Source organism: Zeus faber, assembly GCF_960531495.2.
Source record: "Zeus faber genome assembly, chromosome: 1".
Classification (NCBI taxonomy): domain Eukaryota; kingdom Metazoa; phylum Chordata; class Actinopteri; order Zeiformes; family Zeidae; genus Zeus; species Zeus faber.
This window is the reverse complement of record NC_137193.1, coordinates 4,810,509-4,822,345: the sequence shown is the minus strand read 5'-3', so window position 1 is coordinate 4,822,345 and position 11,837 is coordinate 4,810,509. Positions and strand designations below refer to the sequence as shown.

The 11,837-nt window shown below is 44.3% G+C and overlaps 2 protein-coding genes across 3 annotated transcripts in view; both read left to right on the top strand.

Moving 5' to 3' along the window:
* The first annotated feature begins 720 nt into the window (after positions 1-720).
* LOC307243636 (uncharacterized protein) overlaps positions 721-11,837 on the top strand; it is a 228,604-nt gene continuing 217,487 nt past the window's right edge. For both annotated transcript variants that reach the window (XM_080018512.1, XM_080018510.1), the window contains exon 1: positions 721-871. The gene's annotated coding sequence lies outside the window, so the exon portion shown is untranslated. The remainder of the gene's footprint in view (positions 872-11,837) is intronic.
* Positions 727-6,653, top strand: LOC307229064 (uncharacterized protein; the record flags this gene model as incomplete). The annotated part of the gene is made up of 3 exons (XM_079998937.1): positions 727-871; positions 4,526-4,942; positions 5,509-6,653. 3 exons carry the CDS (start codon positions 727-729, stop codon positions 6,282-6,284), a joined length of 1,338 nt encoding a protein of 445 aa, XP_079855063.1. The 3' UTR covers positions 6,285-6,653.

Sequence of the window (11,837 nt, the reverse complement as noted above, 5' to 3'; positions counted from 1 at the left end):
CATTGTACTTTGACAAAAGATTTCACCACAATCATTTAAAAGACAAAACAACATTAATACATTTAATTAATTCGTCAAATTAAAAATGTCGACGAAGAGACAGTAAAAAGACAACAAAAGATAAAGAAAAGAAACAATTAAAAATCAAATAAAAGTGGAGGCGACATCACATAAAGCAGATCTATAAAAATGTGTTTCAAGAAGTGATCTAAAAGAAGTCACTGATGCTGCTCTCCATACCTCCTCAGGCAGGTGGTTCCAACGCCCAGGGGCCCTGGTAGAAAAGGCGCGGTCCAACTTTAGTTTGAAGTGTAGACTTTGGAATAAGGAGAGAGGTCTGCAGCTGGACCCTTCTGGACCTCTCTCCTGAGGCCCCTGTTCTGTGGCCCCCGCCCCGCCGGTCAGAGGATGTGTTGTAGTAGTAGGAAGTATAGTTTACTCAATATAATTATATGAAAACTATATATTTAGAAATGTTTTACAAATATATTAACAATATATGTGCTGTAATTGATGTAGCAAATATACGAATACATCAATAGTAATGATTAAAATGTTTCTTGACGTTGACCCATGTGTTCATGTCATGCTCCAACCACTAGTGGCAGCAGGGAGCGTCTTGTCAGGGAGCAGCGGGAACAAATTGAGCGGCGAAGAAGAAGACACTTGGAATGCGGAAGTGATCTTTCCTCGCCGTCTTTTTGACGTTGACCACAACTGACCAACATGTGTGAGAGTCCTTCACGGTACTTTGTGTCTTCACTGTTTGGCTTCGAGCAGCACTTTGCCAAGGACGGGACCCCGCTTTGCACAAGTCCCAATGAAAACAACGAGCGGGGACCCAACGGGACAAAGAGCGGAGCAACGAGTCGTAAGAGTTGGAGAATGTAAACGCCTCCCGAGCCTTGTTTGTTTTGATCTCTACCAACGTTCAGACGCTTACACACGTTTACAAAAGCTTCATTCACTTGTTGATCGTTTGGCTATTTCATTTCATTTCCACACAACAAGCAGCGCTATATTGCTTCCGTTAGCATTAGCTGCATGCTAGCGGGCCGCCCCGGAGCCCCGACCTGTCCTGCAGAGGGAGACCGAGCAGGGCCACCGGAGAGCGGGGAGTCCCGCAGCCAGACAGCGGCGCTTTGAGCTCAGCTCAGGTCAGGTCAGTCTTGATCACTGATTTTATTTCCTTTTTATTGCTCTTATTCGGGTTTTACGGCTTTTCTTGAAGTGGAGCTCTTTGGCCCGGAAGTAGATCACACCGCTCACTTTCCCGCTGTCTACACACACACACACACACACACGAGGTAGGTCCCCCCGTGTGGTTCTGGGATGTTTGCTCACCGTTCTTGTGATCATTTTGACCCCACGGGGTGAGATCTTGCGTGGAGCCCCAGATCGAGGGAGATTATCAGTGGTCTTGTATGTCTTCCATTTTCTAATAATTGCTCCCACAGTTGATTTCTTCACAACAAGCTGCTGAACTATTGCAGATTCAGTCTTCCCAGCCTGGTGCAGGTCTACAATTTTGTTTCTGGTGTCCTTTGACAGCTCTTTGGTCTTGGCCATAGTGGAGTTTGGAGTGTGACTGTTTGAGGTTGTGGACAGGTGTCTTTTATACTGATAACGAGTTCAAACAGGTGCCATTAATACAGGTAACGAGTGGAGGACAGAGGAGCCTCTTAAAGAAAAAGTTACAGGTCTGTGAAAGCCAGAAATCTTGCTTGTTTGTAGGTGACCAAATACTTATTTTACCGAGGAATTTACCAATTAATTCATTATAAATCCTACAATGTGATTTCCTGGATTCTTTCCCCCCATTTTGTCTCTCATAGTCGAAGTGTAGCTATGATGAAAATTACAGGCCTCTCTCATCTTTTTAAGTGGGAGAACTTGCACAATTGGTGGCTGACTAAATACTTTTTTGCCCCACTGTATGTGTGTGTATGTGTGTGTGTGTGTGTGTGTGTGTGTATATATATTGTTTTCATCTTCAGTCGAAATAAAGATGAAAATAAACAAGACAAAGTGTCAGATTAACAAAATAAACGTTCACTCATAAGAATGGTTAACCTCATAACATCTTTTTAAACTTTTTAATAGAAATAAAAACAGCCAATTTTCACGCATGAGAGCATGAAAATTCTAATTTGTGGAATTCAAAGCGTGTTATCAATACTTAGTCTAACGCTACAAAGTGAAAGTGTGCTTGTGCGGCACAGCAGAGTCAGCACAGTCTGCACAGTCTGCTTATGACGGGAGGAGAGAAGGCTGCACAGGTTCTCCTCACTTAACAACCTTCCTGTTTAACGAGCGTTCTGACTTACGAGCAGCTCTCCCACCAGTGCACATCTCATCTCATCACCGTTCTCAGTCTCGTTCCTGCAGTCTGTCAGTATTCACTACACTAGCGTTCGTAATCACCACGCCTCTTTACCGTGAAATAAGACGGGTCCTCGCTTATCCACCAACTGGCTTAACGGCCTGATTGTAGCAACAGTACTCGTCGTTAAGTGAGGAGTAACTGTAGTTATAATAAACATTCCTAATATTAAATAAGCATTTACATTTTCTTCTCATTCTAGAGCAAGGAGAAGCTCCCAGCAGTGCTCTTTGACCCGGAAGTAGATAACACCGCTCACTTTGCCACCGCCTCCAACACAGACACGTGACCAGAAGCTCCACGACGACAACAATGGCAGAGCGGCCTCAACTCTTCGACTTTTCTGTACGAGAGCGAATATCTGCGGCGGTGGGAGAGCTTCTGTTCCTGTGCGACAAGGTGAAGGTGGGAGAAGAAGTGAGAGACGCGCTGAGCGACAAGGTGATAGCGGCAGGAGGAGACGTTTACAGAGAGTTTGAACGCTCTGTGGTGAACTGGGAGAGCAGACGGAGGCGCTCGGAGCAGGAGATCCGGAGGCTGTACAGAGTGCTGGCTTCCATCCTGAGACCCGGAGTCCAGCTGAGCAGAGCAGGTCTGGACTCTTATTATATATTTTAAAAGGCTTCTATCATATCTATCACATGGCAATTAACAATAAATGTGGAGCCATATAAACATCTTTCCTCAATGGCTGCCATCTTAGTGCTATGTACACTCTGCACTCTGAAAGCATGGGGGTAATTGGAGATTTATGAATGAAGTGTTGTATATGTACATTGATGTTATAATTGCTGTATATTATCTGGTATGAAATAGCGCATTTTGCAGACTTTTCCTGAAGCAGTGGGACACTGCTGTATGTAATAAACAGGAAGCTGTTTTGAATCTCACCTTCAAATTATGACAATTTTGAGTGTAATTAATTGTAAGTGCAAATAATAATTATTCAAGTTTCATGTATGATATTATTGTAAACTGTGATTGAATTGAAATTAAAATTCAAGCAATCCAAGCAAAAAATCAAGCAATACAAAGCAACTGAGTACAATTATTGGGTATTTAAACGACATCCCTGGGACTGGACCAGACGCTACGACCTGTTGTTCGGTCACCCCTCCCCTACCTGTCCCCTCACTCACTCAACATCCACTGATACTCAGTGCACTGAGCGCAGCGGTACTTTATTATCCATCGATGCTGCATTGCTGAGGTAAAATGGGAAGTGGGGGAGTAATGAGCACAAAAATGAGACTGTAATGTTGACATATAAAACGTTGGTAATAGAGATGCACCAATTGATCGGCCGCTTTTCAGCTTGATCGGCCGTGACCAGCTACCGGCCTATCAGATATATTTTCAAATTTAGTGCACGCCCAACAATGTGCTCATGTACTCGTAAAAATGTTCTGATTATTCATAGTGCACAAGCGCTGATCCTGATGAGAAGTTTGACTCTTTTTGAGACTGTTCTGAACGAGTCACTCAGTAAAACCAGTCGTCCGAATTGATTCAGTTGGTTTTGTACAACGTGAGGGAAGGAGGACTTCCAGTGAACGAGATTGAGAAGAGTCGGTCATTTATAATTACTATTACCTTTTTGTTGCAATGATTGCAATTTATTTTGCAATGCAAGAACCACATAAATATTAGTTATATGTTGTTTCCAGTTACATGTTGTATTATACTGAAACTTGGTGACAGTCCCATTTTATTGGAGCTCAGTGCCTGTTCCATGTAGTAATTTATTTTATTAGACCTCAGTGACCGTTTCATGTTCTATTATTGTTCCCTGGTGAATAATGAACAGTAATAAACAGTGTCCAAATGGGCAATCTCACTATTGTGGTAACTGAGACATACTGAGACAACATACTTGTCATTGAAGTACAGCAGATAGACCCAATGAGACTAAATGAAGAATTAAGAAAATGGATTTCTCCGGTCACGGATTTAGACTCAAAATTATCGTAAGACAACGTAAACATGTTTCATTATGAACATACACTTGAATGAAAATCCATATCGTCCAAAATCTGAATTGCCCGAGCCACAGAGAATCCCTGTTACACTATTGTAGTACTCAAAATCTTTTCCCAATGTTGGCAGGTCTGGTTCACTCATCTTTCTGTGTCTGTTTGTCAGTGTTTCCTCCAGAGCTCCAGCAGCTCTCTGTCTGTAAAGAGGAGCTTCCCCCTGAGCAGCAGGAGTGGAGCCCCAGTCTGGGCCAGGAGGAGCCAGGGCCCCCACACATTAAAAAGGAAGAGGAGGAGTTCCCTGTGAAGACTGAACATGATGTAGAGTGCGCTCAGTGGTCCCAGCTTCATCAAAACCAAACTGAGGTGAAGAGAGAGGCAGAACCTGTTGCCTGCACCTCAACTGAACAGATGGAAACAGAAGCTGATGGAGAGGACTGTGGAGTGTCAGAAGCAGCCAGTCGCTCAGATCCAGCTGCTGCTTTAGACCCAGCTGGTGCTGAGCAGCTCTTCTCTGCACACTCTTCTCAAACTGACACTGAAGACAGTGATGAAGATTGGAAGGAGACTAGACAACCTCAGTCAGGTAAGTTTATTATTTATTTATTTTTTCTACCAAGCTGTTAACCGTTTGAATGTCAACAGGTAATAACTTCATCAGTTGTTTATTTACCATTTAATAAAAATAAGTAATATAGTAGGAACACTACAGATATTCACAATACTAATTAAACTTTATTGACATTAATAGTTTGTTCAAATCATTCAGTGTTTATTAAAACCTTGTGTTGGTTCAAACCCTGCCTCCTTGAGCAAGACACTTAACCCCGAAATGTCTGTCCAGCTACAAACCCAGTTTAGTCTCCTCACGCAGAGAAACATGAAGATATGGAAGTTGAGCAACAACCCAGCGTTCAGGCTGGTTTTTTTTTATCAGACAGGCACAGAAAATAATTTCAGATCCTCCAAATGTCCTCCATTCTGAGTAGCAGCTCCTCCCTTCAGGCCGTACTTTTGCACGGCTCAGTTGGCAAGACAAAGCGGGTTCACAGGTCCCAGCGCAGCACAGTGGTACGGCAGGACAACAACAGTCGTCCATTTTTCTGCCATGACCTACCTTCTTTGTAATCTGCTCTTTTTTTTTTCTCTCAGTCAAGACTCACAGGTTTTCCTGTCCTAAGCACATTAAGAGGAGTCACAGCGAGCTTTACGTCAGACAGCTGAGAAGTGGAGAGATCAGAGCAGAGAGTCTCCTCCCCTCTGCAGCCTCTCAGCCAATAGGAACCTCTGGAACCACCAGGAAACAGAAGGCCACACCAAGGCATTGTTGTAACCAGTGTGACAAAAGTTTCCTTAACTTGGGTAATCTCGAAAGATGTCAGCATTTTCGCACAGGAGAGAAACCGCACCGCTGTGAACTGTGTGGGAAGATGTTTAACACAAGTGCTTCTCTCAAAAAACATCAACGTATTCACACAGGTGAGAAACCGTACCACTGTGACCAGTGTGGGAAGATGTTTAATTCAAGTGATTATCTCAAAAAACATCAACGTATTCACACAGGTGAGAAACCGTACCACTGTGACCAGTGTGGGAAGATGTTTAATAGAAGCGATTATCTCAAAATACATCAACGTATTCACACAGGTGATAAACCATACCACTGTGACCAGTGTGAGAAGATGTTTATTTCAAGTGGTCATCTCAATGTACATCAACGTATTCACACAGGTGATAAACCGTACCACTGTGACCAGTGTGGGAAGATGTTTAATACAAGTAGTTATCTCAAAGTACATCAACGTATTCACACTGGTGAGAAACCGTACCACTGTGACCATTGTGGGAAGATGTGTAATACAAGAGGTAATCTCAAAGTACATCAACGTGTTCACACAGGTGATAAATCGCTTCCTCATCTTTCATGAAGGGACATTGTTGTATTCAAACTGTTAACTCTCAAGTGCTTGGGTCTCCACAGTAGATTAGGGCCTGTTCTCAAACATCTGAGAACCTCTCCTCAAAATCACATTGAAAGATCAACTAGGAGTAACAATACTACTTCAGTGTAGGGCCCAAGTTAGTTGAGAAGCTTCCTACTCATTTTCACAGGTGTAGGGCTTGCAGTTGCATTTTTACAACAGTCTGAGATGCAAAATGGAAACACTGTAGTCCATTTTAACGGCTTTTTGTATTCTTTTCTTAATGTATTCTGATGTAATGCTGTATGTATGTATGTATGTATACTAATATGCTGCCAACTATGACATCTACAACTCCAGGGAAATTTGATTGAATCCTGCGAATTGCCTTAATGTGCTTTCTTTTTTGTATTACTTAACATTGTGTTAAAATGCCTGTAAAGTTAAAATAAATTTTGTTCTGAGTTTGTCACACCACAGAAAAATGTGTTAATAACCACTCAGATGTTTCAGAATCATGAAAAAAAGGCATTACTCTGCTCTGGATTACATTACATTACATTTACATTTAGTCATTTAGCAGACGCTTTTATCCAAAGCGACTTACAAGGGAGAATAACATTCAGCTACATTGCGACAGAGATTAGCGTAATAACAACATTGGTGTAACAATAAATACTGCAAGGTGGTGCTAAGTAATTGTAGATTAGGAGAGGAGGTACTCACTGAAGAGCTGGGTCTTCAGGTGCTTCTTAAAGACAGAGAGGGAGGTCCCCGCTCTGGTCATTTTTGGCAGCTCGTTCCACCAACGTGGAACTACAAATGAGAATAGCCTGGATTGCCGTGGCTGTATGGCCGGCAGAGCCAGGCGACGCTCATTTGACGAGCGCAGCATCCGGGGGGCAACATGTGCTCTTACAAGAGCATTTATGTAGGCGGGAGCATTCCCAGCAATCACTCTGTAGGCCAGCATAAGAGACTTGAACTGGATGCTGGGTCGTGTCCGCTTGCCATGAGTTCACTGTCTTCCTGAAGATGCCTTTTACTCCAGGTGTTTATTCCTAAAACCGCGTTTGATCCCAAACTCTGTCAGCTGTTAGTTTTGCTTATTACCACTAATGCACCATTTATTTTCTTTATTTCTTTTTTTAAACCTGTGCTGTCAGCATGGTAGGCATAGAACACAGAGTATTTGTATGCTATTGCATCTAAGACATAGTTCTCGGTCTTATAATCCCCTCCCTGTGGGACAAGAGCACAGTTTTTTGTTATACAGACCACCAATCCCCCTCTTTTGAGAACTATTTTTCCATGTTTGGGTCTATAAACAACTAATCACTACTCCAAAGAGGGTAGATTCACCACGGTTGAGGCAATTAAACATAGCACCAAACAACATTTACACAGAAAACATGAACATTGGACGTGTTGTACCCGAGTTAATTACGTCCAGGGAAACTGGAACAGCAATTGGGCAGTCGTAGTTCCTATCATAGTTATGGCGGTAAATGAGGGAGAAAAGGAGAGGAATGCAACCAGGAGTGTGCTTGTGTGTGTGTCGGGTGACCACCAGTGAGTGTGCAGGACTGATCCCAATTGGTCATGTTGTATAAGGTTGGTATTACGCCGTGGCGCCTCCAAGCAGCGGAAAGGGCCCCAAAGCTCCGCAGCTGCAGTTACACTGGCTGCAGGAAAAGCCCCGAGCACCCGGCCCTGCAACCATAGAAGACCCCTGGGACCCCAAAGAAGCCGGAAGCCCGCAGAGCAACACCCGCGCCTGGCTCCGAAGAGCATAACGCAGTCCCAGGGAGCACGAGGATACTCTGCATCCCTGGGATGCACACATACATCCCACCCCCAAGCGCAGGCACAAGACGCAGCCGTAGGCATAGAACCAGGGCCGCAGGCCTGGAGCCAGGCCCTGTGCCACCAGACGGACACCCAGCCCAAACCCTTTCCCTGCAGGCAAGCTGGCGGAACCCCCATGCCCGCCTGTGCAAGGGCGAGGCCCGCCCCACTACAGCCGACCCGATGGCCAACTGGCAGCGAGCGCCCATCCGCCTAGGAGAGCCGGGCACCCGGCTGACGCCAGCAGGCTGCCGGATATATGGGCCCTCCACTGTCCCTAGTATCCGGGGTACCCGCTGCAGAGAAGCCGAGCAGCGGGAGCAAAGGCCAACGGCCGGCCCCTGCACCCCAACCCACACCCACAACAGCAGGCAGCCCTCCCCAGGGGCCCCGGAAGGCACCCAGCAGCGCTCTCCGCAGCCCCGCCAGGTCGCAGCATACCTTAAGCCAACAGGTGCAGGCCGCCTAGACTCCAGCCCAGACCAGTGGGGGTTCCACCAGGCCACCCCCCGGCCAACCTCACCCCCCACAATGACCCGCCAGCGAGCCGCCACCCCGGAAAACCCCAGTGCATAATGTGTGCTGTTGGTAATTGCAGTTAAAATTGCGGGGTGTGGGGGTGCAAGTCCTTTGGGCAAGTCGAACCCGAATCACTCGCACCCCACATAACCCCTTAGACCTTGTCTGGTTGAGTGTTGTATGGAGTAGGATTGGTGTGCGAGTTTGTGTTCTCAGCTAATGAGTGGGATTCAAATTTCGTGACGAGACGAGATGCACGATGGGGCAGGAGCGTGACAGGCAAGATGGCAGCCGCCCACCAAATCCCCACACACATTGCTCTCACTCCAACAATCCCACAAGCCCAAGGCCTATTGTTTGGTGTATGTACAGAGTATGAGTTTTGGCACTAGGAGAGCTAGGCAAAGCGCGACCAGATCAATGCAGGGGCGCAGCAGGCCGAGGCGCGACCACGGGGACCCCACCCTGGACCCAACTGCGCCCTAGCACGCCCACCTCCAGTACTTAGTGGCACCAAACCTACACACCAGCCAGCCACAAGCGCAGAGCGGCCCGCCATGTTCCTCTGCCTCGCCGAGCAGGAGGTAGAGCTGGTCGTCTAGTAATCTAAAGGTTGCTGGTTCGATCCCAGGCTCCTCCTGCTAGCATGCTGTAGTGTCCTTGAGCAAGACACTTAACCCCTCATTGCTCCTAATGGCTGCGTCCATCGGTGTTTGAATAATTGTAAGTCGCTTTGGATAAAAGCGTCTGCTAAATGTAATGTAAAGCAGCAATAACAGAAGGTAATTTGTTCCTTTGAGATATGCTGATCAGACTGAATAAACGGTGCACATTGCTGCCATATTTCCTGCCCATATCTGCCTTTGACAAAGCCACTTTGGTTTGGGTGAATAATGAATGGAATTACTTTTGCAATTCTGTTGGTTAGTGTGTTACTCATAATATTTAAATTGCAATTAATTAGGCTAATGGGTCTATAACTGGGGGTGCGGGTTGGGTCTGTAGTTTCTTTGTTGTTGATGTGTTGAAGGACTCCGCTGACACTGACTTGATTATAATATTATGTTTATTACAAGTAAGAACAGCATCAAATCAGACTTGCCATGGATGTCTGGGAGAGAACAGAAGTCAAATGTGTTCCCTCCCGAATGGAACTAGGGAGTGTCCTTTATATTTGTACAGAGACAACGTAGCCCACCTGATTCCAATCTATGGGTCACAGTTAAGCTGACTGACATACATCTAAGCACATTCCACCTCCCTCATCACCGGGGCCCCTGGCAACGGGCTCTCTCTCTTGGGACCCCTGGCAACATCTGTTAGTAATTATATTATACAATGGGGCCTTTCTTGGGACCCCAAACATTCCAGACAACTCAGGTCCTTATTGGGTTTGAGCAAAACCAAAATGACAGCAGTATTTATATGTGGAGGCATGGTGGAGGTTGACTAAATGTTTGTAACCATTCTGATGAATAATGGGGAATATTGGGTTGAAGTGTTTATAGAATTCCACTGGGTAGCCATCTGATCCTGTTGATTTATTGTTGGGCATAGAGAAGAGAGCTTTCCTGAGTTCTTCTAGATTAAGTGGTTGATCAAATGTGTTAGCATGGTCTGTGGATAGTTTAGGGAAGTCAATGTCATCGAGGAATGAGTTAATGTTTGATACATTTGATTCATTATGTGAGTGATACAGCTTAATTATAAAAGTCTCTAGTATGTTATCCTACTCTGGATCTTTGATGGCTGTAATAAGTGTATTTTCTTAATCCCATATCAATTGATTGGCAAGAACTTTTACCTGTTTTGTCATTGAATTCAAAATATTTTGCTGTTGTTCGTTGCATGAGGAATTGTGTCTTTTGATGGATGATATTATCAAGTTGAGATGTATTTGTCCAGATCTCATTTCGGATTTGCTCAGTGGGTGAATGGGCTTGTTGGGAGTGTAAGTCTTTTAATCATTGTTCGAGTCTTTTTTGGCATTCTTGTCCTTTCTTTCTCTTGTGAGTAGAGCTTGAAATTATATAACCTCTTAGAACTGCCTCAGCAGTTTCCCAGAGTAAGGATGGGGATATTTCTGGAGAGTCCTTCAGTTCAATGAAGGAAGTCCATTCTCTAGAAAATAAATGGTTCAATCCTTTATCTGTCAAAAGTGAGGGATTAAACCGCCACCTGCCAGTAGGGTCCAAGTTGGTTTCATTTATGAGGTTGAAACTAATTGGCCCGTGAACAGGGATTACAATTGCGTGGACTTCAGGATTAGTGATTTTGGACATTACAGAGTAACTTGTCAAGAAAAAGTTGATTCTAGAGAATCTTTGGTGGGGTGTTGAATAATATGTGTATTTTCTATTATGTGGATAATTTGATCGCCAACAATCACCAGGAGCAAGATCACTCAATTATTGTTTTATAGTGTCTGACTAATGCCAGGCTTGGGATTATTTCTGGTTTGTCAACGGTCTAAACTTGGATCAAGTACTATGTTGAAGTCTCCTCAGAGTATAATAATTTAGTCAGAGAATTCCAAGAGTTTTGAAAATATATTGTGAAAGAAATTTGCGTCCTCATTGGGGCCATAAATATTAGCTACCGTAAATTTGATGTTACCTATAATTCTGTTAATCATTATGTAAGGCCCTTATGTGTCTGATATTGTGGTTTTATACTGATATGGGATACTTTTATTGATCAATATAGAAACACCTGTTTTTTTGAGTTGTATAATGCAGGAAACATCTGATTAACCTATTGAGTTTTGGGTTTGAGGTGCTCGGATGCAGTGAGGTGAGTTTCTTGCGGTAGATAGAAGCTGGGTTTCATCCTGGTTAGGTGACTTAGGATTTTGCTACATTTAGCTGGTGAGCACAAGTCTCTCACATTCCAACTAACAAACTGAATGGGTGTCATTGAGGTTAGTTAGGGGGTGATGGCACAGTGCATCCAATGCAATAGCTATACGACCGTGTCAATGTTTTCCCATTTCCATGTTTTTGCTACACAAACAAATGACAAATAGACAAGGATAAACATAGGATATTGCAGAGTTAGACATACATATAGCGAGAGACTGAAATAGTGAGAGTGATGAGAGAAGTAGGGAGTGAGGGATTAGGGAGGTGAGATGATGAGAGTGAGCAATATTTTAAATCGGACATAGGGAGCTTATTTCTACGTCTTGTATAT